The sequence below is a fragment of the Gekko japonicus genome, unplaced genomic scaffold, assembly GCF_001447785.1.
Source record: "Gekko japonicus isolate JY-2015 unplaced genomic scaffold, Gekko_japonicus_V1.1 scaffold303, whole genome shotgun sequence".
In the NCBI taxonomy this organism is placed as follows: domain Eukaryota; kingdom Metazoa; phylum Chordata; class Lepidosauria; order Squamata; family Gekkonidae; genus Gekko; species Gekko japonicus.
This window is the reverse complement of record NW_015169180.1, coordinates 800,682-827,271: the sequence shown is the minus strand read 5'-3', so window position 1 is coordinate 827,271 and position 26,590 is coordinate 800,682. Positions and strand designations below refer to the sequence as shown.

The following is a 26,590-nucleotide window of genomic DNA, read 5'->3' as shown; positions in this document are numbered from 1 at the left end:
CTGAATGTGCTGTCTTCTCTTTGATATATGTATTGTTAGCTCTAGGTTTTAATTGGTGTTAGGGTGTATTTTTATTATGCTTTTATGTTGGTTTTAAACACTAGTTGCTTAGCTAGTCCTCATTGGGCAGAAAAGTGGGATATAAATCTGTAAATAATGCAAATGTAGCCAGTGTGAATAATACTTACAGAAGAGCCAACTTTCACTAAAGCCACTGGGAATGTCAGTTCATTTTGATTATAATGGTTATTCAAATGAATTTTAAGATACTTACAGCAGGCCCAGGTTCACCAGGGGGACCAGGGTCACCAGGGAAGCCAACAGGACCCTATCAAAATAGAAAACAAGGTAAGACCGATACTGTCTATCAATTCCAGAAGCAAATAACTTTGAACAGAGAAGTTGTTATTGAAGTTGTTATTAGAACTACTGTGGAATTAAACAACAGATCTCTATATAGTGTTAAAATTATAAACCAATAAAATGGATTTTTACTATGTTTTAAACTAGGAATCAGCAGATTGCTCATCTCCATCTTGATTATAATTCCAATTTTAATCCAAGAGTGTTGTTCTGATGATTTATCAATTAAACAATTTTGATATATATGTATTTTAATATTTTGAAATGTTTAAATATTAAAAACAACAACAGACTAGATCCCAAGGTTTAATGAGAGAATGTTCCTTCCCATTTTCCCAGTTGTCTGTGGATCTCATGGATACAAACTTCTATAAACTCAAGAATTAGAGAGAGATTGTGAAAAGTGCACACATATGTTGAAACCAATGTTCCCTCTAAGCTGTAGAGTCTTGTGAGCAAAAATTCTACTTTGTGAGCTACTGGTTGTGAGTGAGCAATTTGGTTACTGCATAAATTAGTTTGCACTGGAGCCATCCTTCTTGAGCTAGGACAAATATGTGTGAGCCAGAGGCTAAAAAACTGTGAGCTAGCTCACACTAACTCAGCTTAGAGGGAACACTGGTTAAAACATTTAAAAACAACAACAAAATGTGTTAGAAAAATGTTTAAAAAGAAGATAATATAAAGATACTCAATATGCAAAAGGCCAACTTGGATGGGGTCTAGTAGGTTTTCTGCTTTTATGCTTCTGAAGAATACAACTGTGCACTTCTGTGACACAGAAACTGAAAGAAAAGTGAAACTCCTTCAAAAGTAGACTTTTAAAAGTATGTTTTCCAGTTTACAGACAACTAAGTTTGAAGGGCTTCATGTGCTTTGTTTCTCTGTTGCAACAACTGTGCTCTTCTTTGTCACGAGGGTTGCCAGTCCCCAGGTCCCAGTGGGGTTCCCCCGCTTTTCAGGTAGGGCTGCCAGGTCCACTGGGGGAGGTGCCCATTCTAGGGTCCCCCAACCCACCGGCCTGAATCAGGCCAATGTGCCGGGCGCAATGACATCACCCAGAGGTGACGTCATTGTGCCGAGCTCTAGCATTTGACCTTAAAACTCTATGTTTTAAGAGTGTCCCTCAACAATGTGCCCGGCGTAATGACGTCACTTCTGGGTGACGTCATTGCAGCGCGTACTATGCACATGTGTGAGACTCCCAGACACAGAGCTTCTCTCCCACACACACTGGATGCCAGGGAGGGCTCTAGCAACCCTATTTTCAGGGCTTCTTCCCACTGCCAGCCAGCTGGCTGCCAGTGGAAGCCCTGACCCCAAACAGCCACATCTGGGTGCAACATCCCTGATGTGATAATGTCACCCAGAAGTGATATCATTGTGACAGAAAAATAAGTGAGCCTGGGGCATTTCTGTATAATAGCCTGGATTAGGTCTCTGTTTGGTTCCTCTCCTATAGGATTTTGCAGGTTTAGCTATTATCTATCAAGACTCTCTCTAGCCTGAGAATGTACTCTGTTCTAAACAGAATAGTTTACATTTCTCTAGATCTATCATTTCACCCTCATACTGTGTCAAGGTCTCCCAGTGAGAAGGTTTGTAGCTTCTGGCCTACAACATACTTGCTGAAGCAGGCATCTGTGTTTCCAATACAGTCACAATAAAGTTTACACATAACATCTTTGACTGTCTAGGGTAACTAGGGTATAGGTTCAGGGTGAAAATTGTTCTCCTTATTTTGATATTCTTCTGCTAAAAGTGTGTTAACCTTACATCATCCACATGGGCTGAAGCTATGGGTTCTGAGGGTATACATTGTTGAAGACTTCTTTGCTCTGAGCTGGTCATCAATCAGCTCTCTGTGAGCTCCTGTTGACTAGACCAGGGTGCTCTGTATTTCATACTAGTTTACTATATTTGTGTTGAAGTATTCTATACTGAATATGGAAATGTTATGTTTTTATCCTAAAGGTTTTGTAAGTGCTAAGGTGCTTTCTCTCCTTAAGAAGCTTATATTATAATAAACTTGTTTTGTTTAAGAACCAGCTAGTTTGGTGTAGTGGTTAAGTGTGTGGACTTTAATCTGAGAGAACTGGGTTTGATTCCCCTCTCCTCCACTTGCAGCTGCTGGATGACCTTGGGCAAGCCATAGTTCTGTCAGAGCTGTTCTTGAAAGAGCAATTTCTTTCAGAGCTCTCTCAGCGGTACCTATCTCACAGGGTGTCTGTTGTGGGGAGGGGAAGGGAAAGGAGTTTCTAAGCTGCTTTGAGACTCCAAGTGAAGGGCAAAGTATAAATCCAATCTCTTCTTCTTCTTTTTCTTCTTCTTCTTCAATTTATTAAAGAGATAAAGAAAGATCTGCTGAAATGGAATACTCTCCAACTCTCTCTTATGGGAAGAATAGCTACCATTAAAATGATTGTATTTCCAAAAATGCTATTTCTTTTCCAAACGATCCCAGTGATTAAAAACTTAAGTTACTTTAAAGAGCTTGATAAAATAATGCTAAACTTTATATAGCAGGGTAAAAAATCAAGGATCAAAATATTACAAGACTTAAAGAACAGAGGGGGCTTTGCAATTCCTGATTGGCAATTATATTATAAGGCATCAGCCTTGACTTGGATCAAGGAATGGATTACACTTGGTAACGACAGCCTTTTAAAAATAGAAGCTCATGATTTGTCTCTGGGGTGGCATAGAGTTTTGCTGTAAACCAGACAGTTGCTGTATGACATCGCTGACATGATGACATCACTTCCAGGTGGCTATTTGTCACAGGCTTTCCCAAGACTGGGTTACCGAAGAACAGTTAGGGGACACATGATTTCACTTTCAAATCTGCCTCAATGGGATTTCATGACCATCCCTCATCTTAAACCAATGGCCTTATCTTTAAATAGGCAGACTCACTTACTGGATTGCCCTTCGGTCCATCATCACCCGGAGGTCCTTTAATACCAGCAGGTCCAGCTGCTCCTGGTGGCCCAGCCTCACCTTTTTCACCCCTTTCTCCTTTTGGACCCTGATAAGAACATACACAATAGCAATTGATTTATAGAACTGATATATCTCAAACATAAGACATATTTTCATCTTATAGATTTTACTTAAGCACCATCAACAGAACACAGGAAGTTTTGAACTTGCATTTGGATTCAGAAGGTCATTATTGGACAGGCTTTTTAATGCATGTATCTCATTATAGGGAAGAGGCAAAATCAATCATAGAGGAATTTATTGATAAAACAGGTCGTTATGATGAATGAAAAGATTTCCACTATCATAAGCTTCTGAATCTTGATTTTGTTATTCATGACTGGTATTGTAATTAGGAAATGGCCTTTCACCAAGGACAAAACTGTAGAACTCTGACATGAGGGCTACAGTCAATCCCTAGAAGAAGAAGTGTAGGTGTGTGTATGTTTCTTTAAGAGAACTGCTGTTATGGGAAGTGGTGTATATAAGTCACAAGTCAAAGAGGCCTCCAGGGAGAAAACCATGAGCAACACAGCTAGGAGCAGGACCCCAAGCCACAGCCGGATGAGTCTTAGTCTAAATGACTCAGTGGGCCCCATGAGTCACATGCTGGATTGGATCACACAGAATATTCTTACACATGCAATAGTTCTTGGGCAAGTGGAAGCATTAAAATTATTCCTGGCTACTTGCTTGCACTAAGTGAAAGCAACTGTACTGTACTACCTTCTCTGCATGCAGGTGTTTCTTCTGATATGATTTCAAAAAGCAAAAGAAAATTATGTGAACCATTTGTTGCATGTCTCATTGATCCCTATAATGTGCACATTATTTCATTAAAAGAATATTAAAGTGTTATACATTCAAGCAGCCCTTTGCTCAAACTACATCTTCCTTTTTACCCAGTTAGTGCTGGATCCAAGCCATCAGATGAAAATTTAAGTACTGGAGCAGGGCAAAGATTTGGAGAAACAAATGTGATGTGAAGATCTAATCAACAGTTCCACCATCTGAAATGCTGAGGCTTCTGATGCTAGCTTGCAATACTGCCTGAAAGGCTAGCCAGGCCACATTTAATCACAACTAGAATTAATCTCCCTTACTAGCAACTATGAGCAATGCTAATCTTAACAAGGTGGATAAAGCAAACCCAAGAACCTGGCCCCTAATATTTTTCTCCAGATGGTATGTGAAGATTAAATAAAAATATGGCTAAATAAAAATATGGCAACCTTTACAATGTATCACCACAGAGCCTTCTTTATAATTGCTTTCTCCACAATTACAAGAATAGAAGAGCAATACTTACACTGGTGCCAGCTTCTCCAGGAGGCCCAGGGTTACCAGCTTCTCCAGGTTCACCCTATAAAAATTCAAGATAAAATCAGTGCTTTGCTCCTTGCACTTCTGATGAGAGACAAATCAAACATAGTATTTGACTACCTGAAGTCTCATAATCAATAAGTGATTAAATAGGTGAGGAGTGCTGGGACCAAATCCCTTCAAACTAGTAAATGACACCGGGAAAGTAGTTCAAAGTGACTTACTTATCTGAAAAAAGATTTTAGACAGTCAAATTGGGGAATGCATCACAAATAAACATGTTGAAAATATATGGAATAATAGGCCAACAAATAAAGAAATCCTCACTGGAAACCTCAAATCCCTACAGAGTACTTTTATTGGTGATTATAGCTTTTTAGTAAACCAGATGGCTTGCAAAACAAGTAGGGAAAAAATGGACGGCACCTAGCAATGTACCGACAGAACAAAAAGGAAAAAAAAAGCCAGGTGATAGTTGACTGATTTATTATTGTACAAAGTCCCTACGTGTTTCGCCATGCAGGCTTGGTCAGGGCAGGGGGAATCAGAGCATTCACCTGAGCTAGTAAAGGAACTTAATTGCTGTGGACAGTTCCAGCACTAGGTGAATGCTCTGATTCCCCCTGACCAAGCCTGCATGGCGAAACACGTAGGGACTTTGTACAATAATAAATCAGTCAACTATCACCTGGCATTTTTTCCTTTTTGTTCTGTTGTAGGACATGTGCAAGCAATCTGTTCAAAGTCAAAAAGCACACAGCATTAAGCAAATGTTTAAATTAATTCAGTTTTCTCTTGAGCCCAAGTTCAGAACTGCAAAAAAACTAAATGTATCATTTCGGTTATGAAAAGTGAAGGTTGAGCTCCCCTTGGCTTGAAGTGAAATCAGCTTGATGTTCACGAAGTTTCTGGGCAAGAATTCATAAAAAGCTCACTTGTTTTCAGAGAGTTCTTTCTTGGCTCATAATACTGGTGCATGTACATTGATAGTGCTATGAGCCTGTGCATTATTGCATTACCCCTTCCTCTGAAATTGCAGACGCTGCAACACCATAGCTCAGGCATTTCCCACTTTAATTTTTCATACAGAAAACTACCCTTTTGTAAATTACAGGGTCGTTTCAAAATTTCATGTAGTTTAAGAGCAATCAACAAGACTTTCACTAACAATAAGGGTTAACATTAAACAACTTGTGCACATGCAGATGTAAAGTAGATGGCTCCACTGAACGTCATCTGGGCATACACAGGATCACACTGAACTATGAGCAGACTGGAATGTCTGTGAAGCATATCTGATTTACAATACAGCCAGGCATTATGAACTGGATCAATTATGCATTAATTGCAAGTGATTATATTGTATGAACCCATTTCTTGATCAAAAGCAAACTACCACAACTCCGAAGAATGCATGTCAGGGAATCAACCCTGTTCTCACTAATTACTGGTCCTTTATGCACTTGGATCTTATCCCTGGTTTTATCAGAGTTCAGCTTGCGACACAATACCTTGCATTTATCCCTGGTTATAACAGCATCCATTTATCCCAGGACAAGTGTGGGGTGAAACCGGGGTGACCTCAATTTAATGTGGAAACAAAAAATACCTCGAGATAATTACAGGGGTGAACTTAAGTGTAGTGTAGAATGTAAATTTGGGGACAGGGTTGAATAGGACTTATGGTCTAGTGCAGAGACACCCACTGAGAAACAGCCACTGCTAATCCTGGACTATCTTCTACTTCTTTATGAAAGGACAGGTAATGCAAGCAATGCTCCCTCTAAGCTGTGGAGTCTTGTGAGCAAGTATTCTACTTTGTGAGCTACTGGCATTAAAGTTGTAAGCAAGTGATCTGGTTACTGCACAAATTAGTTTGCTCTGGAGCCATCCTTCCTGAACTAAGACAAAAATGTGTGAGCTGGAGGCTAAAAAATTGAGCTAGCTCACACTAACTCAGCTTAGAGGGAATACTGAATGCAAGTCTTAACATCTGATTGTTCAACAATATGGACTGTGATGCAATGTATCACCTACCAAAGAGGTTTGCATTGGTATATATTGAAAAAACACTGGAAAGTCAGTTTGATGGAATGGGAAAGACTGTATTTCATTACTTAGCTATATTAATCATAGCTTTAAACAAATGGCCAGGTTCCAAAGTATCATACAACTGGTTCCTCATGTTTCCAAGGGGGCTTTGAATTGGATGTTTTGAATAGCAGTCCAAACTTCCTTCCAAATCACATGCTTAACCTCTTGCATAACTAAAAGGATTTTCAGAAACAATTAGCTTAATGGCACAGGGAGAGGCTGCTTTTCAATGAAAATAAAGTCACTGAGCATAGTCAAGACCTTTGGCCTGTCTAAAGAATCTCTTTGGCTTTCAGCTTTTACACTGATGGGCTGACTGAATGACAAAGGGTCTTCAGTCTGGTAACAATTTTAAACACAAACGTAACATACGACTGGCTATTATTACAATATAAAATCTTAAATATGCTACCATGTTTAATGTGCCCATGACAAACCTCACTGGAATTTTCAATCAGAGGGTCAAGAATCTACCACAGAGGCTCTGCAAATCTATAAGCCTCATACTTTTTAATCATGCTACCGGCGCTGCTCTTTGTCATCCTCACAAAGCAGTGTCAGCCTGAAAATGATACATGGAGGATCAAAGTGAAGCCAGCTCCTAAGAAGCACATCTTCTCTATAAAAAGGATCCGTAATTATTGCACTTCATGGTTGCTCAGTTACACAGATGCTGAAAAGGAACAAAAGTGGCCTACGCAGAATCTGACACTAAGAGATAGTGAGTCCTCTAATCATTAGATGGGCCAAAAATGTACTTGCCAGGGTGATGAAAAACAGTTCAATGAATCAGAGTAATATCATCTGTCATCAGTGTAATATCATCTTAATGTGAGACACTGAATCAGCCAAAATTTTCACAATACGCAGGAGGCCAAGTTATACAATCAGTGCAGACTTGGTCAGGACAAAGTACATGTTACCTTGAAGTTGCCACCAAATATGGCACCCCAATGTCCCCATTGTTCTCTTTCAGATGAGGGAAGTCATCCTGTCATGTATGCCTTTGGCCAACTGTACCTCATTGGCAGGGGGAAGTCTGCTGTGATCATGTCATGAGCTAAGTGTTATGGAGGATTCTGGGAGATTTCAAAGCAAGAGTGTGATTTGGTGGCAGCTGGTCTCATAAGCCAATGTAGTATATTGACAGTGGAACACTACAAAAAACAGACATACAGACAAAGAGAAGGTGCTTTTGCTTGTGTTTCTGAAGCTGCATGAGTAGGACACAGCTTAAGTTTCTCATGCTGTGGCTTCATCTACTCAACTGTATTCGGATTGTGGAATACACCTTTTGTTCGGTGCTCCTGTACAGTGCAGTTGTGCCATCTTTTTCAAGCACATACTGATGGTGCAGCCCTGGAGGCTGATTCCAGTGCATGCAGTCTCCCCTTGAGACCAGGAGCTGCCTCAGCCATGTCTTCTTCTGCTGCTGTGCAGCTAAGGATAGGACAAAGCTTTTCAAATTGGAATATGTGTACAGATTTACAACAAGAATAACTAGGTTAAGAGTTCAATTGTCAGATGATTTGGAGCCAATCTGGTTGAAAGTGGGGTATAAATGCATCAAATAAACAAGCAAGCAAATAAATATAAATCCTGATTGACACTTCAGTGGGGGTCGCTGATGCTTTTCCTCATGACATGAACATATAAAGCTGATGTACTATCAAGCTATCTTTCCCATTATTTTTCTACATGACTGGGGAGTGGCTTTCCAATCTCCCAGGCACAGATCTTTTCCCAAACCTAAATTCCTTTAACTGGATATGCACTGGCAATTAACCTTAGGTTCTTATAAATGCAAAGCCCTAATTTTTGTTTATAATGTTTTTATCCCAGCTTTCTCTGCAAGTGAACTCAAGATCGCTTACAGGGTCAATTTAAAGACATGCAATGATAAAATCACCACAGAAGAAATTCTATGTTGTGGATAATTCATGCAAGCTTCTTTTTAAGCTTGCACTGAGAAACTGACAAAAGACGGGTTTTTTGGGAATAAATCTGAATCAAGAGCACCAGTAGGATTGTCAACACTGAGTTTAACAACCAGCATGAGGGGTGGGGCCAGAACATGGGGCATGCAACCTCACTCTGTCACTTCTGGAGAAAACCTGGAAGTGATGTAGTGTAGCTCTAGGAATCTCCAGAAACTGTGTGGTTTTCCCCAGAAGTGATATAGCAACATCACTGATGTTACTTTTCATTTTTTTCCCCTGTTGCTACTCAGTAAACTAGCAGGAACAAAGGGAGAACTGGAAGACCTAAGCACAAGCAATGTCGTTACGCTGGCAGTTACATTGGCTTTCTTCCTCGCCTTTTTGTATGCTAGCAGAGAGCTTCCCTTTACCAGTTCAAAACAAAATCAACAGGTTTGGCTCTCATCATTTCCTCCTGCCCTTTTCTTAATTCCACATGGAGTTCTAGTAGAGTACACTTAGGGGAGAAGTTACTTTTTGAGAAGTTTATAGTCTATAAGGGAGAATCTTTAGATTTCTAGCTCATTCTGAGGAGGCTGGAACTATTAATCATTCAGGATTACATAGTAGGTTTTTATAGCAGCTGCCTTTGATCACTTTGGCCTATACAACTGTGAGCACAGCAGAAGGAAACAACAGGCTAGTTAAAAATACATAGCATTCATTAGGGCAAAAAAACCCATTTAGGGCTGGCTGACACATAAAGGGGGTCTTTAACTATGGTTTCACAGAATGAGTTTCTCTTTCCCACACAGTCATGCAGTTTTTCATCTGATCAAATGTTACTCAGTGAAGTCAACAATAGCGACAACACAGATGCCAAGAAATGTTTTCCCATTCTGTACAGTGGGCGGTGAATTAAATTATCTTACATGATGAACATAGCCTGAAGGGATACTGTAGGCCAAAACATGCTTCCTCCCATGCACCACAGAAGGAAAACAGAAAGAAAACATTATGCAATGTTACAGTGTGAGGAGAATTACTGTTGCTACAAATCTGACTGAGTTGGCAAATCTGATTTACATAAAAGTTCATGTGGGAGGGGAAAAAATTAAAATCTTTGCATGGTTTCTAAGACAGAAGAACTGAGGCCTAATTAAACCAGCATTTTAAATGTATGCCTAGGAGGCTTTGTGTTGTCTGGTAGTGGTGGAAAATGCCGTGGTGACCCAGTAGGGTTTTCAAGGCACGATTGGTTCAGAGGTGATTTGCCATTGCCTGCCTCTGCATAGTGATTTTGCAATATCTTGGCAGTTCCCATCCAAATACTGAACAGGGCCAACCCTGCTTAGCTTCTGAGACCTGATGAGATTGGGCTAGCTCGGGTAGGGTTGCCAAATGGTACTCACCTCCTCGGCGGGGGACTCCTGGGGACCTCCCGGTGCGCGCGCGCAACATACCTACATCACCCGGATGTGACGTTGCACGCTGGGGGCGGGGTTTCCCCTGGGGGGCGATTCTGTCGCGTCAGAAATCGGGCCGCCAAAGCGGGGGATTCCCTGCCCCCCGCCCTATTTGGCAACCCTAAGCCCGGGCCATCTGGGTCAGGGCTTGTATTGTATATCTGTAAATTTTGATTGCAATGCTAGGTATTCCACTGTGTGCTATATAGATCTGTATAGTATAATTAGTCCAGAATCCATTTCTCTTAGAGGCAAACCAAAAAACCACTTCCATCAAGCTGTCATAAAGTATTGTATTTAAAATGCTCCCTGTTCCTTACCGCATGATACCAGTAAGTGATTTATTCAATAAGTAGGAAAGAAATGATGGCACATTGGGGCCGATTCTATTAAGATGATAGGTTGAGCACTTTGATAAGGAACCTTTGATTCCTTCTGATGTGATCTGAATAGAAAGGAGGTGTTATCTGAAGGGGTTCTGTAGAAGCGATGGCAGGTAGGAGGGGAAAGGGAGTATGAAAACCCATGTTTTCTGACAAATGCCAGTGCCGGTGAAATGGATTAGACAGAAGACTAAGAGGAAAGGAAAGCCTTATCAGCTGTAATAAGGTGAGTTACAGGCCTCTTTATCTATTTTATTATCTTTACATTTTTTTAGACAAAATAGCTAACCTAAGTAGGCGCAGCTTCTTGTGCACAGGATGATCAAAGCAGCTGGGGCTCCCTTCCTGATAGTAATTAAGTGGCCCGTGACAAACCCAGATTATTTTGACTGTTCCGTGACTTCACTGGGCTTCTGAATACACAACTCTTATGGATTTGCTCCTATAGGTACACAAGAGTTGCATAGTGTAGCAAAAGATAAATACTAGAAGGACTCATTGTGTGCAAAGGTGAAACTATTTAGATAGAGTTTCAGCTGTCAGGAAAGAAGTTCAGCAGTGGCCTACCTCTTTAGCCAAGTGCTAGGGCAAGGAGAAAAAGGATAAGGACAGAATGACTTTTTAAAAAACATTTGTCTTGCAACATCCTAACTTAACAATCCCGAGCAAATGTATGTCTACAGTCATTTTTATTCAATTATACTCTAATTAAATTAGAATCTGAAGAAGTGAGCAGTGACTCATGAAAACTCATACTCACCCTGACATAAATTTTGTTAGTCTTTAAGGTGCTACTGGACTTTTCCTCTTTTCTACTGCTACAGACTAACACGGCTACCCATCTTAAATTAGAATAAATTATACCCATTCATAATATATCCTTGTCTCATCTAGTTGTTTATTATTAGGTTGAGCCAACAAAATTATTTTTGATTCAGCAAAAATGTGAGCAGAGTTCACATGTCCCCCTTTCTCCCTTCCTACTGTAGCCCCTTGTGCCCCCTCCCCAGCTCACTGATATAAGGGCACTTCTAGACCCAACCCAAAATTCTTACTATTATTGTTAAATAATTTGAAAACTTCAGACAATACAGAGCTTGAACCATCTCTTCAGTTTGCACAGACAAATCAGGGTGTATAAAATGTTTTCTTTTTTAGCCTGTTGGTTCACAGTGTTACAGTCAATCCCTATCTTACATTCAAATAAATCTGAAATATAGCAATTCAATTTGCAAATTGCCATGCCTCATCTTTGAGATGTGATTTTGATGACAGAACTCATTTTGATAAGGAGTCTGTGATTCATTTTTGTATCACTGCAAATGAAAGGAAGTGGAGTTCAGATCAGGAAAACGTACATTTTGGTAATGATATCTAAACTTACCTAAATTCATGCAAGTTTGTCAGTGACTTCTATATTTTGTTAACATGAAACTGGTTTAGAAAATTCTGTGTTTGCAGGGTTTTCATATGAAACTGTTGTAGAATTCAGATTTAATTTGTGCTGATTAAATATCTTTTGTACCATATTTATGGTCTCATGTTTATCTGTGACATACCAATGCCATCACAAAGTGACTTTCCATTATCATGTTCCTAGGTGAGCATGGCTTCTGAATATGCCCATATGGTGATACTAAAATTCTTGGAAACACAATCATTTACTAATGAGAGTCCTGTAAAGTGAGGTTATAGATGTGTCATGAAATTCAGAGTTGCAGTATTGGAACACAGCCAAAACTTAGCTAACTGAAACCACAACAGAACTTGCCCATTATACTCTGTCTGGACTCTCTCAGATAAACCAATTTTATTGGATTTGTAACACCAATGACAGCAAAAATATCAGCACAAATCAACAGTGAGAATGCTGCTCCTTATTTTAAAGGACATTGTTAATGTTTCATGTTCATAACACCCATTTTTGTCTGCCTTGATTTCATATTTTTGCTACTTTAACACAGTCTATAAAAGTCTATGTCTGAGCTACATCATTCCCTTATGCATAAGTGGATGAAACAGAAACAGGCTGCAATCATCACAGTGAAATATTAAAAAGCATTGAACTATTATGTTAATGTACATCTGCTATAAGCTGAACACTGGATCATAAATACAAAAAAACCCATCTGGGATATCATCTCCTATACTCAACAAAGGCAATTCTTGCAGCATCATTCCAAGTATTACTAGTGTTGCAATGGCAGCTTCTCAGTAAGATTCCCATGTTATTTAGTGACACGGCAAAATTGTAATTGGATGACTTAACGGTGCTATTTTCTTGTAATGAGGCATTTTTATGCAAGACGTTCCCATTCAGAAAATTAAAAGTTACTGCACATACAGCACAAAGCTCATGTTATAGAATTCAGAAGATTAGCAGAAAGTCATGGTATATTAGATTACACTTTCATCTATCTGGGAGCACTGACTCTGCAGAGAATTTCATATACCTGCTAAAGGAGCAGGTATCTGCTCCCCATTGAGTCATGAGGTGAATGTGTGACATGAAAGCTATACATGTAGATACAACCATTTGCATTCTCCTCTCCCCTCCTCTCCCCTGCAGGTTTATGGACCTGTGCTCAAGTCACATAATACTCAGTATGCATGGTGAGGAAATATATTTACTTCCTGCTCCAGAATGCCTACTGGTAACCTGGCTAAGTAATGTGTGAACTGGCTGCTCATCTCCTTGGTTGCCTAATGAGCTATTTCTGTCAGTTGTTTGAATCCTCTGATTACTTTTTAGCACTATTGTAAGATGAAAGGCAATGTTATATGATAATAATACAATCCTACAAGGACAGCTGGGTGAATTGTGAGCTTCTTCCCCATTCAAACTCTGTATGTGGAATGCCTTATCCACATTGCACAGGCCCTTCATGTTTGTACAATGTCTGGTACACTGTTCTCCAGATTAAGAAATATTTGGGCACCCCCCCTTTCCTGTCCCATCTACCAACCACTGCAGCAACTCCTTGCCCACTTGACAATGGTTGCTCACTAATGCAAATGAATCGTAGAAGCAGCAGCTGAAGATCTCTTGTATGTTTTCCATGGTGCTCTTGCCACATCCTCTTGTTCTGCCTCTCTGCATTCATCTTTTCCTGCTACAGTTGAAAACACTGAAGCATTCACAAAGGAATATCCACAGCAGAAGTATTCTATATTCATTTTCAGCACCCACAAGAATGTATGACTCAGTGACTGGAAAAAAGCCCACATGAAAAAAGCCCACAGAAAAAAACCCACGGTCATAAATGCTCACAGGAAAAAAATCCACATGGAAATAAGCCCATACACCAAAAAGCCCACACAGAAAAAAGCCCAATTGGAAAGAAGCCCACACGGAAAAATACCATGTAAAGCTCCATAGATTTTTATAATTGTGGATAACCATTCATCTCCATTTTTAAGAATGAATAGGTATTACCTATTTTATATTGTTATTTTAGGAGTAAAACATGTCATATTCACATGCAACAATTTGTGCTGTGAGATTTTATCGAGTATAATCTTTAATCAGAATTCCCTCACGTATTGGCCATTTCCAGCTCTCCCACTGGCTGTGCTGTGTGCTCCATCTGCCATTGGCCCATCAACCAATTCCCTAGCTTGATTTCCCTTTACTTGTATTTTAACAAATACAGTGTGGTACACCCAGTGTCTCCTACAAAAGACTACCTAACCCTAATAGTAAAAGCAATAATTATTTAACAACAACATTTAATAACAACAACGATAACAGTAATAAAAATAATTTAATAACAATGATTTAATAACAACAACAATAGCTCAGATAATTCTTCATTGCAAATTAGCCAATCTCCTTAATTAGGCCCCTGCCACACGGCAGAGAAACCACGAGGCAAAAGCGGGGCCGGAAAATGCAGGGGAGAAGCGTGGCTTTTTGCCCCGGAGCAAAGTAACGCATGGCAGCCCGATCACATGTCCCGGGGAGGTCCCGTGGGTATGCCTTTAGGTGCCGATCACATGGCTATCCTGCAGCACAGCAAAGAAGCGGTGTGGCGCGATCACACCGGCAATCGCTAGGCGCTGCTTCCGTGGCAAATGGGAATTTTTTTCCCTTACCACAGTGTGCGCATGTGCCGGTGGGCATTTGTGCACATCCTGTGGAGGCTTAAAAAAAAAATCCGGTTTGCGACGGGACATGGGCGGGCGCCGGATGCCATGGGATTCCAGCGGAAATGCGATCAGATGCCCACCCTTGCCCCGCGTTTTCCAGAAACTAGCACATCATATGTACCAGTTTTTTACTCTGTATCTTTGGCAAGAAGCCACGGGTTAGCCATAGGTGCACTACGCTTCCCAGATGTTGCGGGGTGATCGCACCCGGAAAATCCGCCTATCATCCGTATCTTTAGCACGGCAAATGCTCCGTATGAAACATTATTTAATTTAATATCTTTCTGTCTTTATTTTAGAAATTACTTCTTACCAACAATACAAAGGTTGACAAATGGTAAATTAATAAATTTAAAGTATTTAATTTTATTTAAAATATTTCTATATAGAGTTTAATTTCTGTAGTTATTGTTTTTCTTTATTAATAAAGTTTGTTGATAACTAAATGGTCACTTTTATTTCCTGTATTTTCCCTTCCAAGCTTTTACTCTCAAGAGCATTAAAGCCCTCTTCATACAGGCCAGTTTTGTATCCTAATGAACATAGCAAAATTATTATTTAATTATATTTGATAAAATCACAACACAAATTATTGCATGTGAATATGACATGTTTTAATCCTAAAATAACAATATAAAATATAGGCAATATCTGTTCATTCTCATAAATGGAGATAAATGGTTATCCATTATTATAAATATCTACGGTGCTTTACATGGTATTTTCCCATGTGGGCGTCTTTTTCTGTGTGGGCTTTTTGGTGTATGGGCTTTCTTCCATGTGTGCAGTTTTCCGTGTGGCATTTTTCCATGTGAGCTTTTTTCCCGTGAGCATTTATGACTGTGGGGTTTTCCCCTAGAACCGGCTTTAACAGTTTCCAAGAATCCTAAAGGGATTTGACTCTCCTGATTTCCCCTTTCAGCTCCCTTCTGACCAGTCACCTCATTATTGTAAAATTAACTCTTCTAAAATCAACTGTGATTGTATTGGACTTTTGGGGCAACTTTCTATTGACATAAATGGTGAACTTAACAGCACTGTGCAACAACACCTACATCTTGCACTGGGTCTCAAGCTCCAAGTCTAGGGTTACTACCCTTCTAGTTTTACTACCCCTCTAGATGGCTCCATGATCAACCAACACACAGCCATTTATAGTATCCAGATATCATGTCTTTATGACATGACTAAACCAGACATCCACCCAGTAAATGTGAAGGTAGCTGAAGTAACCTATTATTGCCACATTTTCCTCTTATCTCCTTCTGCCTCTCAAGATCACCTTCACTATTTAGGTCAAGCAGGTGATAGTGCACCCCCAACTTTTAAGTTACCATGACAGCCAGTTATCTCCACCTATGTTTATTTCTCTTAGGTTTTTCAGATTTTTTAACTCTATTCCATCTTTGATAAACAGAACAACTTTACTCCCCATACACCATTTCCTGCCTTATCTATAGAGACAACAGTATCCCATTGGACAGCTCCACGATAGTCTCATCTACATACCTCTCTGTCTCTCTCAGCTTCTTCAGTCTGGCAACCCTAACCTTGAGGGAACACATTTGATCTCCTACAGCAAAGAGATCTGTGCATCAAGCACAGACTCACAGCTATACACATTCCTATGCTGAGAATGCCCTGACTTCTTTGCCCTTCACACAGGAGCTTAACTTGTGTGTTCTTATTTCAAGATGCTTTGTGATTGGGGTTCCTTCTTGCTTCCATTCAAGCTTCCCCAACAAACTCCCTGATTAACACACAATGTTTTCTCATACTGGTTAGATGTTCCCAGGAAGAACTGAATTCTTAGGGAGCTGAACTCTGATTACTCAGCTGAGGGCTGTGGGTCCACCCCTGAGCCTTGGGCAATGCAGGCTGACTCAGCTCAAGCAGCAATAGTCCCTCCCACTAAGACATAGTATAGCAGAACACACAGATAGAACAAAAACAAGCTTCAGGAAAACAAACATACCACACAGCTAAAAAACCCCAAGCAATCTCAAGCAAAAAGACAAAAACGTAACCCTCCTCTCTTTTGCCTCTTGCACCAGTCCTACACAAAACACCCTGTTAGCGCATTCTGTTTGCACGGTGTAGTCATGCACTCCCAGAAAAACAAAAACTATGTGACTTCCAACAAAGTTGGAAGTTCTGGAAGCGATACTAGTACCATTTTGAATTATGGTCACTAACTAGACCCTACCACATGTTTCCAAAGTTTCCTCCTCATCCATGAGGGAGAATAATTTTGGTTTGTTGGTTATAAAGAAAAGAAATCTGAAAGTGCCTGTATGCTGATTATTGTGCCCTTAAGTAGATTCTGTTCTGGTAAAATTACCTCAGTGACCAAGCAACACTCATATCCTTACAATACAGAGTAAAAATAAATGAAAATATTCTGTATATATGTGTTCTTTACCATTCTGCTCCAGGCAAGTTTAAAAAAGAAAACAAATCTGTTTTTTTACCTTCTCACCAACACCTCCAACAGAGCCAACTGAACCAGTAGGGCCTTGAGGACCCTAGAATGACAACAAGTAGTAAGTTATGTCATGTACAATTAGTTAAAAAAAAATGAATGCAAAAACCATTAGAAGGGTGATCTTTCTTACATCAGCTCCATTTGGCCCTTGAGGGCCTCTTGGGCCAGGGGGTCCAGGTGGGCCCTATAAGGGGACAAAAAGAAATTCAACAAATGAACAGCCATGCGGTCAGTACAAGGAAGGTACAAGACTTTTTCAGAACTAGTTAAGAGCTGTAAGTTGCAATATATCTAATTCTCAGCGTGGCCCCATCTGTGGATACTTAAATCTGGAGACTGAAGTCATGAACGGATAAAACAGATCCTTCCACAAACCTGAGAAAAGCCCCAGTCTGAAATGTTAAAAAACCCTCCATTACAGAAGCAGTCCATGCAGCTTTGAGAAAAAAATGCCCTCAGTGGCCATTGCTGGCAACTTCAACAATATTACCAGGCTGCCAGTCTTGGTTTCTGTCAGTAAAAGGTGGTGTAAGGGGACAGGGTTCTTTCTAGGGCTGTTTTGGGAGGGCTCCAGGGGCCAGGCCCAGCAGCAATCACCAGGCAACTTGGTACCATGTGACTTGCATGATTTACCCAGATCTGGATGCTTGCTAATGTTCAACAGCAGTCATCCCATGAAAGCTTTGTTGTATAGCGATTAGAGTTCTAGACTCAAATCTGGGTGTCCCAGTACATGCTAGGCACAGGGCAGGGTGGCGAAGCTAAGGTACGAGCAAGGCAAAGGCGTAATCTGGTGTGGCGTGGTGAGAGTTCAGTTCCTGGGTCATAAACGGAGTCAGCAACAGGAACAGGTTCAGGGCAAATCCAAAAGTTGAGCTCCAGATACAGTCCAAATAGTCAAAGTCATGAGACAAAGGCAGGGTCAGTGCTGGAGAGGTCAGGAGTAATTTGACACATTGCTTCTACAGCCAGCCTCTCCGTCTCTTCGCCCTTAATAGCAGAGACACTTGTCTCACAGCTGGATCACATCATGAAGGTTCGTGTGCTCTCCTCCTTACTATCTAGACCCAGATGTCTCTGAGCAGCTAATCGCACACTCTACCTTCTTTTCAGCATCTCATGACTGACCCTCCTGTCTATGTTCCAACAGTTCTGGAGACAAGGGAGGTGAGGTGGATGGTGGGACGCTATCAGGTTCTGAACAGTGGGCCTGAACCACTGGGAAGCTACTGACAGAATGTGAATCACTACTTGGTAGGGTCACAGTAGCTTTCTGCAGCAGGTGGTCTGCAACTGACTGCGAGATGGGAACTCCTTTGCTGCCGTTCCTCTTCTGCAGAGTCTTCTGCCTCTTCAGGGTTGGCTGTGCCCAGCTGATCCATGACAGTGGGAGACCCAGATCTGAATTCCCAGTCTGCCATGGAAGTTCACTTGGGGACCTTGAGCTAGTCACACATACTCAGTGTAACATACCTCACAGGGTTTTTGTGAGGATAAAATGAGAGGCAAATGATGTAAGCTGATTTGGGTCTCCATTGTGGAGAAAGGCGGGGTATAAATGAAGTAAATAAATAATAAATAAAACTGAAGATTGTGGGGAGAGATAAAACATTAGAATGTGGGTGTGGAAGAGAAAAAAATCAGGGAAATGAGAGGGTATGGGGGCTGACAGAATGAGGAAAAGAGGAAATAGTGTGGAGATGGGTGATAAAGGGCAAAATGAGGTGCCCCCCACAAGTCCTTTTGGGTTCCCCACTATGTTATGGCACTAAATATGAATGGCAGAACAGTCACAAATGGACATTTAAGAAGAAATTAACGTTATGTTTGAAATATTCTACTTGGTAATCATACAGCAGGATATAAATCTAATCAGTATAATAAAGAAATAAACCTAAAGGAAGTACATATACTAGTACTTCTTTGTTTAGGTGGTGACATTGAGTTGGTTCATGCTCTTGCTGAATAGTCTACCCTCTCCTGAGGATATTTTGACTTGGAAGAGGTGGGGGGAAAGGGATATATGGGAGACAATATCCTTTACAATATTATTTATGTCAACTCTATACAAAGATTTTTTTAAAAAACAAACATACCATTGGTCCAACATCTCCGTTTTCACCTTTTTCACCAGGTGGACCAGGCAGGCCCTAAGGATAGGAAAGATGAACAAAGAAATTACACAGTTATTTGAACTGGAATGATACTGTAAATTATAATCCCTGGTAGGAATTTTTCTGAATCTCAGTTTAGATAATATTTATCAAAATGAATACTGTTCTGTGGTTCTGTGACAGTCTACTGCTCTTCTGCCTGACTCTCCAACTCGTAGGATTCATGTCTATGTCTAACAAGAGAGGAAGCCAGACAGATAATGAGACTCTTATATAGGAGTTCATCAAGATTAGAACATTCAGTTCTAATATATATGTGATTCTAATACATGTGTTTCTGAATTGGAAAGCCATGCTTTGCTTATGAAAATATTACTCTTACAGACACTACAATGAATGGAAACCGCTATCAGTTTACAAAAAATAGAATACCATAATTCAATATGATGATGATGATGATGATGATGCAGCAGATTGTTTTTAGAAATAATACAGCACAATTTCAACATTGGCATGTTACTGTTTGCGGGTGAGCTTCTTCTGGGATAGACTGGTTACGAGATAGCTCTCTATGATTCTGAAAATTACACTTTTGATACATTTTCTTTTGTGATTGTTCTATGCTCCAAGAAAGCTGGGCAAGCTTTCAATTCAAGTGGAGGAAGGGTATGCAGAGAGACACTGCTTAAGCTTTCTCCTCTGGTCCTTTTCCAGTTCAAAATCACAAACTCCAACCGGGTTTTTCACCTGCAGGGGAGAGATACAAGGAGCTGGATCCAATAACTCCCCTCCACTGTGAGTATTCTTGCTTAATTGGAAGAACCCCTTCAGAGGACGACTTCTCATTTATCAGAACGGAATAGGTGAATTTTACCCAGAGTTTCCCTCACTTCTCCATCTCTTTCCCCATTTTGCTGTTGCAAAACAAAAACAGTTTGAGGAGGACAATTCTGAGTCTAAAACAACCATAGGGGAAAGAGCTAAGCAGCCTCTCCTCACAGGGCTACAGTTTAACTAAGCTGTTTTAAGTTAAAAGGGAAAGATATAGAATTCTTTGCAACATAGAACAGGCATCTGAAAAGACGGGATATGAATATTCTCATTAAAATAAAATGTAGCTTAACTCTGATGAAACAACTTCAAGACAGAAATTGATGTTCACCAGCAAACATAGGATTCCACATTTGCCTAAGATGTGCAAAGTACATCTGGGGAATTTCTAAAGGAAAAGTGGTGGGTAGGAGAAGGTACTTAACACTCTCTCATTGGGAGTCCCTCAAAGCCACCTTTCCTCTATTTTTATGTAATGGGAATGGGAAAAGAAGAAATGCTCTCCCAGAAACCAAGTTCCAGGCTCATTCTCAATAAATCTTTGGCATGAATTGTATCTTGTATTTCTAATTTTCATTATGTTTATCTCACCAGAGAAGCTCTGACTCAGCAGCTGGCTATGAGTAGATTTTGCACACATTAATGTTTTGATTATACTAAAGCGAGATTAATGAGCAGTTGTGGAATGAGATTTCATTTTCAAACCAGTCTCCCATATTTTTTTCTGCTCTAGTGCTTTTCCCTATAAGGACCAAATGGATACCTTTATACAGTTGATACTCACTTACTGCTAAATTCTGAACTAGACAAGCTGCTAATCTGCAAGATGGGTTGGGATGCTCCTGATCTGACTCGCCTGCCCCACATTCAGATGGTAGCTGTATGGAACTTATTTGCCCAAGCACTGCAGGGCCCTATTTGGATTAGGACCATAGAATGGGAGGGGGAGGAGAAAGAAGGGTCTTTATCTTTCCCCTGTGCCAAGCTGTGCCATTTCTCCCTTCCCCCTGTGCCATTTCTCAAGCTGAAATGACCATGGGGGCAAAGGGACTATATAAACTGAACGCTGCACATGCAGCCCCACAAGCAGCCTACTTCAAGCCTTAGCCTTCTTCAGCCCAATGGCCGGGGGGAAGCTTTTCAGCAGGATTATTTCTCAAGGAAGATCCATTTTTGCAGATCTGCAGCAACCTCATCCAGCTACCTTTTCAAGGGACTTCAACATCTCCATATTGTAGCCAAAAGGTAAAGCAGGAAAAAGCAGCAGGTGGCCTCAGAAGTGTGATTTCCTGTATGCTTTAGGTGTTGTTGTTGTTGTTAGGCACTGAGCACAAATGAGGCAACTTCCAGTTTTTCTTACTGTACAGACAGTTCATTCATTTCATCTCCTGATTGTGTGGAAGGTTAACAGACTGCTCTTCATTTACACAAAAGTCTATAATGGATACTAATATGCATACTGAAATATACCCATTGATTGAAACAGATGCAAAATGGCAGAGTCAATGCATTCTTGTCTCATTACCAGTTTCTAAACATGAGATAATGGCAGGTGTTTTCAATTATTTAGAGAGGCACTAAATGACCGTCTCTTACTGGATGTGCAAAACTAACATTCAAATGTTTTGGATCCATTCAGCAGTCTGACATACTTGAATACTTAATCATTAGGGATAAAACATCTGTCTCCTCTGTTGAATACACAATTTATTAAGTGGTTTGTTATAATACCCCCATTTTTTTACAATGGTCACACAATAGAGCTTTAAAAAAGATTGTTCTTTAACACTGAAAACCACAATAAAACTAATCAAGACTTCAAAATATTACTTTGTACAAATACTAAGTACACGGCCCTGCTTGGCAGGAACACCAGCTCTCTGTGTGTGGAAACTGACACTGCCTCTGGATCCAGTGGAGGCATCTTCCATCCTCTTTCTCAAAGTAAAATTCTCTGCTGGGAAGGTTGGGTGAGGAAAGAGGAAGCATTCTTACTAGGGATGAGTATTCAGTATTTCTGAGCTGAATTAATACCTGAATCATGCCTTTTTGGCATGATTCAGGCATTACTTAAGCCAAATCGGATTCAGTTTATCAATAAGAGAATCCTGAATTAATTCAAGAATCCAGAATGTTTTGGCTCTATTATACCCTATGGGGCTATTATACTCAATGGCAAATCTCCTAGGGTATATTTAGTGGCTGGCAGGAGGGATTTGAGGTAGAGGCACCAAATTTGCAGTGTAGCTGCTGGAGCCTCTCCCCAAGGTAATCTCCAAGTTTCAAAAAGATCAGGACAGGAGGAACAATTCTATGGGCACCCAAACAGGGTCAAATCCATTGGGTTTTGGGACTGTCAGAGTGGCACTGGTTCTGCTGGGCACATTGTGCTGGTTCTGCTGCTGGCCTTGCAAACATGTCCCTTCCCAACACCTCACTTTCTACAGCAGACTCTCTGGGAGAATCTGCTGGGCTTGTTGTAGCCTGCCTTACTTTCCTCCCACCACTGGAAACAATGGAGATTCTCAGATTTGACCTTAGTCCTGTTGGGTACTGGCACTGGTTCTGCTGGGCACATTGCACTTGTCCTGCTGCTGGCTTTACAAACATCCCCCCTCCTCATACTTCACATTCTACTGCAGAGATTCTCTGGGAGAATCTGCTGGGCATGTTGTATGCCTGCCTTGCTTTCCCCCCACCTTTAGAATCAATGGAGGATGGGGACACCTGCTTTGGGTGCCCATAGAATCGGACCCCTGGCCCAATCTTTTTGAAATTTGGAGGTTCTTTTGGGGAGAGGCTCCAGCAGCTACACTGCAAATTTGGTACCTCTACCTCAAACCCACTCCCCCCAAGCCCACTGAATAAACCCTAGGAGATTTGCCATTGACTATAATGGCCCCATAGGATATAGTGGAACAAAAAAAAATGGGTTTCCTGAATTTTACCTGAATACCAATACAATACAGATACTGGAATTCAGGTTTTCAAAGCAATACAAAATTTTTAAGGGTCCAAAACCCCCAAATCCAAAAATATGCCATTTTTTTTCTTGCAGATCCCTAATTCTTACTTGGAGTAGCAAGTACCAAGTGGGAGGAGAGAAGGAGGCTCCATTGGGCCAATGGCTATATGCATGTAGCTGCACATGCATGGGGAAGGGGAAAGAATTTTGCCCTAAATTTTAAAGGGAATGTTTAAAGCAATGTCTGACAAAAAAATTAATGGATAGATTATTTGGAGCAAAGGATGCATTGTATGATATATACAAGTTCACCTTTGAAATGGCATGGGTTCCTGCTTCTTCTTCGTCTTCTTTTAATAAACTGAACATGTAACCAGAAGGAATCTTGCAGAATTTAAAATCCCATTTTGCTTAAATTACACAATCTGCAATCTTGTACTCCCTTACAGTTTGGTGTAGTGGCTAAGTGCGTGGACTCTAATCTGGGAGAACCGGGTTTGATTCCCCTCCACTTGCACCTGGCTGGATGACCTTGGGCAAGCCGTACTTCTGATAAGAGCTGTCCTTGAAAAAGAGCAGTTTCTGTCAGAGCTCTCTCAGCCCCACCTATCTCACAGGGTGTCTGTTGTGGGGAGGGGAAGGGAAAGGAGTTTGTAAGCTGCTCTGAGACACCTTTGGGCAGTGAAGGGCAGGATATAAATCAAATCTCTTCTTCTTCTTACATTCTGTGGGCATTTTGCCACTGACTTCAATAGGAACAGTATCACACACTTACTGATCCCATTCTTTAGAAGAAGGCACAATCCCTAGCTATTTATGACTGACAGTTTCCACAGGGATATTTAATACCAATTTGCACATTCAATAACTGATATGCTCAGCTGCTGAAATTTTCCAGTTCACAAAAATTGAAAAGATTGGGCTTCATCGTCACAATGAGAATGTTCCAGTAACCGAGGACTGCAATTTCACATTGATATTTAAAACTGGGTGATGTATAGCCTGATCAGCTGCTTTTATTAAACTGGTAACCTGGGATTTTAATATATTGTAGTCCTATTGAAATTAATGACTCTACAATTGACTTAAATGATACTGCTTATTTTTGGAAGTGCATAGAGGTATCACCTTCATAACCTCCATAGATATAGCTCTGTGGTATTTAAGCAGACAACATATGTAGTATTACTGGCCATTTTCTGGCAAGGCAGCATCAAGCATTCAAGCCTGGCCTCTCCAGTGACTGCTGCAGACAAGGGAAGTTAAGTTGGGCATTAGTACATCAGGTGAGAAGATGTGTGACTGAATCTGAGCTTTGAAGTCATGGACACTACTTCTCCAAGTGTTCTGCAACACTTAAAATTACCTTCATTTGTGGAGTTTAGGAACTTATCCTGGGAGCTGTGTAAAGTTTGTTGGTTCAAGAAGGAAGAAGAAAAAGGGGTGGAAGTGACAATCCATACTGTTGTAGCTCAGTCATGTGTGCACCTGCCTTCCCCTTTAATCTAAAACAAATCTCCTAAGCATATATTTTAAAAGCTGTAAGGCACATTTGCTCTTAGGGGTCAACATTTAAGAAACGTCCAGCCAAAATTAAGCATCCTTTTATGGAAGTGATGTAAATATAACTTTGCTACTCTATATTACTATAGTCTTACAGTATGATCCTAAGAATGATTTCCTGGGAATAAGCTCCACTGAGCAAATTTCATAGGATTCTGGGCAGATCTGCTTAGATTTGCTTTCTAAATATCTTTGATGAACAATTGCCTACAAATCGCTCATTTGTAGGTGGGACTGACAGAAAGGTAACCCCTGTGTTGTGGATATAAGTAGCTCATCAATTACAATTTGCTGTCCTGACAGAAACTAACAACTTACCCAGCAGTTTGCTACTAAGATTTATTAAGCTATACACTTGCCTTTAGTGATTCAAACTCAGGCCCTTGTACTGAAATATTTTCACCCTCAAAGTATGAACTTTGCCCACTAGGTTTTAAAATGGAGCCAGGTTTTTTGTCTAACTCACAGGCAGTTGCATTAAGAAAGTAGACATGTTCTATTCCTAGTTTCATGCCAGCATAACTTGGAGTTATATAATATATAGGGGGAGTTTACGCTGGCACAGGGCACTAGTAGGGCTGCGTTGCTGAGTCCCACTGGCACAGGAGTGCTACAGCTGCATGCCAGTGGAGCAACAGCATAAAAACTAGTGCTGGTGTAGATGTGAGCATGGTGGCAGTTGGGCAGCTTCCAAAGTGTTTTCATCGTGGGAACTCCCCTCCCCCCCCAGCAGGTGCAAAGGTACACAGACAAAAATGGCATTGTAGTGAGCACACGTGCACCCCGGTGTTTGGAACACAGACAAGGCACCTAGCTCAGCTGGGTGAGCACCTGGGGGGAATACACCACAGGAAGAGCAAACAAGCAGTGGGAGGATGTTGATGAATTAACAAGGACCTGGTGGACACAAAAAGATCAGGGCCCTCGTCCTGGCAAGACTGCAGTCACAGAAATGAAAACAGATGGTAAGGCAAGGGGAGGGTAAGACAAGGGGACAGGCTCTCATTCGCCCAGCCACAGCCATGCAGAGCATAGGCATGACTGGCGAGTTGGCCAACTCATCTTTTGGAAGAAGGAGGAGAGGCATCCTGGGATGGCAGGGTTCCATGGGGGTAATGCCATGGGTGGTCGCTTCTGGAGTGGCTCTGGGGGAGGTGGCTGGCCCCAGTGCTGGACTCCTTGTTGGAACAAAGCTATTGGCATAAAGGCACACCACTACAGTGTGGTTCAAACAATAGCTGAAAACACGGCAGAATGGTCAATTTTAGAGGGCATAGCCCTACGGAACCTTTCTGGGGCCAAACGATATGCATATCACCCTTTCAGATAGCCTTCCAGCAGCACAGCAACCATGACAATAAATGCTGTCATTGCTTGTTCGGAGCCAGGTTCCAGAAACACACTAGCATCCTGGGGCACAGTGCCTACAAGGTTAGGAGCATTCAAACATCATGGGGCAGATCCTGCACCATAGAGGGATCGGTTATCTCTGCAGATGTGCACTCCCACCCAGCCCCGTGTGGTGGATGCATCAGAACTGCGTCTTCAACTGGCTGAATGCCTACTCAATGACCACATGTGTTTGTTGGTGGGCTTAGCTGTAGGCTATGCGGTCTGGTAGGCCATCTTTGGAATACGACATCAGCAAATATGGCAACAGAGGATACCCTCGGTCACCTGGGGGGAATGGCACATGAGGCATCAGGAGTGGTGTCCTCTGCTTTATGTCCAGCCAGCCATGCCCACCATACTAACCCAGGAGCTATCCTTTGCCCTCCAGGCAGGCAACTGAGGCCAGATGCAGCAAAGATCTGGGTATCACGAATGCTGCCCGGGAACTTGGCGACAAAATCCATAAAGATGCCCTGGTGGACACAGGAGTCCTGAACATTTAGGTTGTAGAAGTGGTGGTGATGATGGTAACCTGTGGCTCCTCCAGGGAGGAATGAGGGA

General features: G+C 41.2%; 1 protein-coding gene across 1 annotated transcript in view; it reads right to left on the bottom strand.

Annotated features, from left to right (window-relative positions):
- COL11A1 (collagen, type XI, alpha 1) overlaps positions 1 to 26,590 on the bottom strand; it is a 362,318-nt gene that overhangs the window by 53,828 nt on the left and 281,900 nt on the right. The window contains exons 48-53 of the mRNA XM_015416098.1: positions 19,261 to 19,314; positions 17,295 to 17,348; positions 17,151 to 17,204; positions 4,655 to 4,708; positions 3,284 to 3,391; positions 275 to 328 (exon numbers count right to left, since the gene is read on the bottom strand). Of these exons, the coding sequence (XP_015271584.1) occupies positions 275 to 328; positions 3,284 to 3,391; positions 4,655 to 4,708; positions 17,151 to 17,204; positions 17,295 to 17,348; positions 19,261 to 19,314 (378 nt within the window). The remainder of the gene's footprint in view (positions 1 to 274; positions 329 to 3,283; positions 3,392 to 4,654; positions 4,709 to 17,150; positions 17,205 to 17,294; positions 17,349 to 19,260; positions 19,315 to 26,590) is intronic.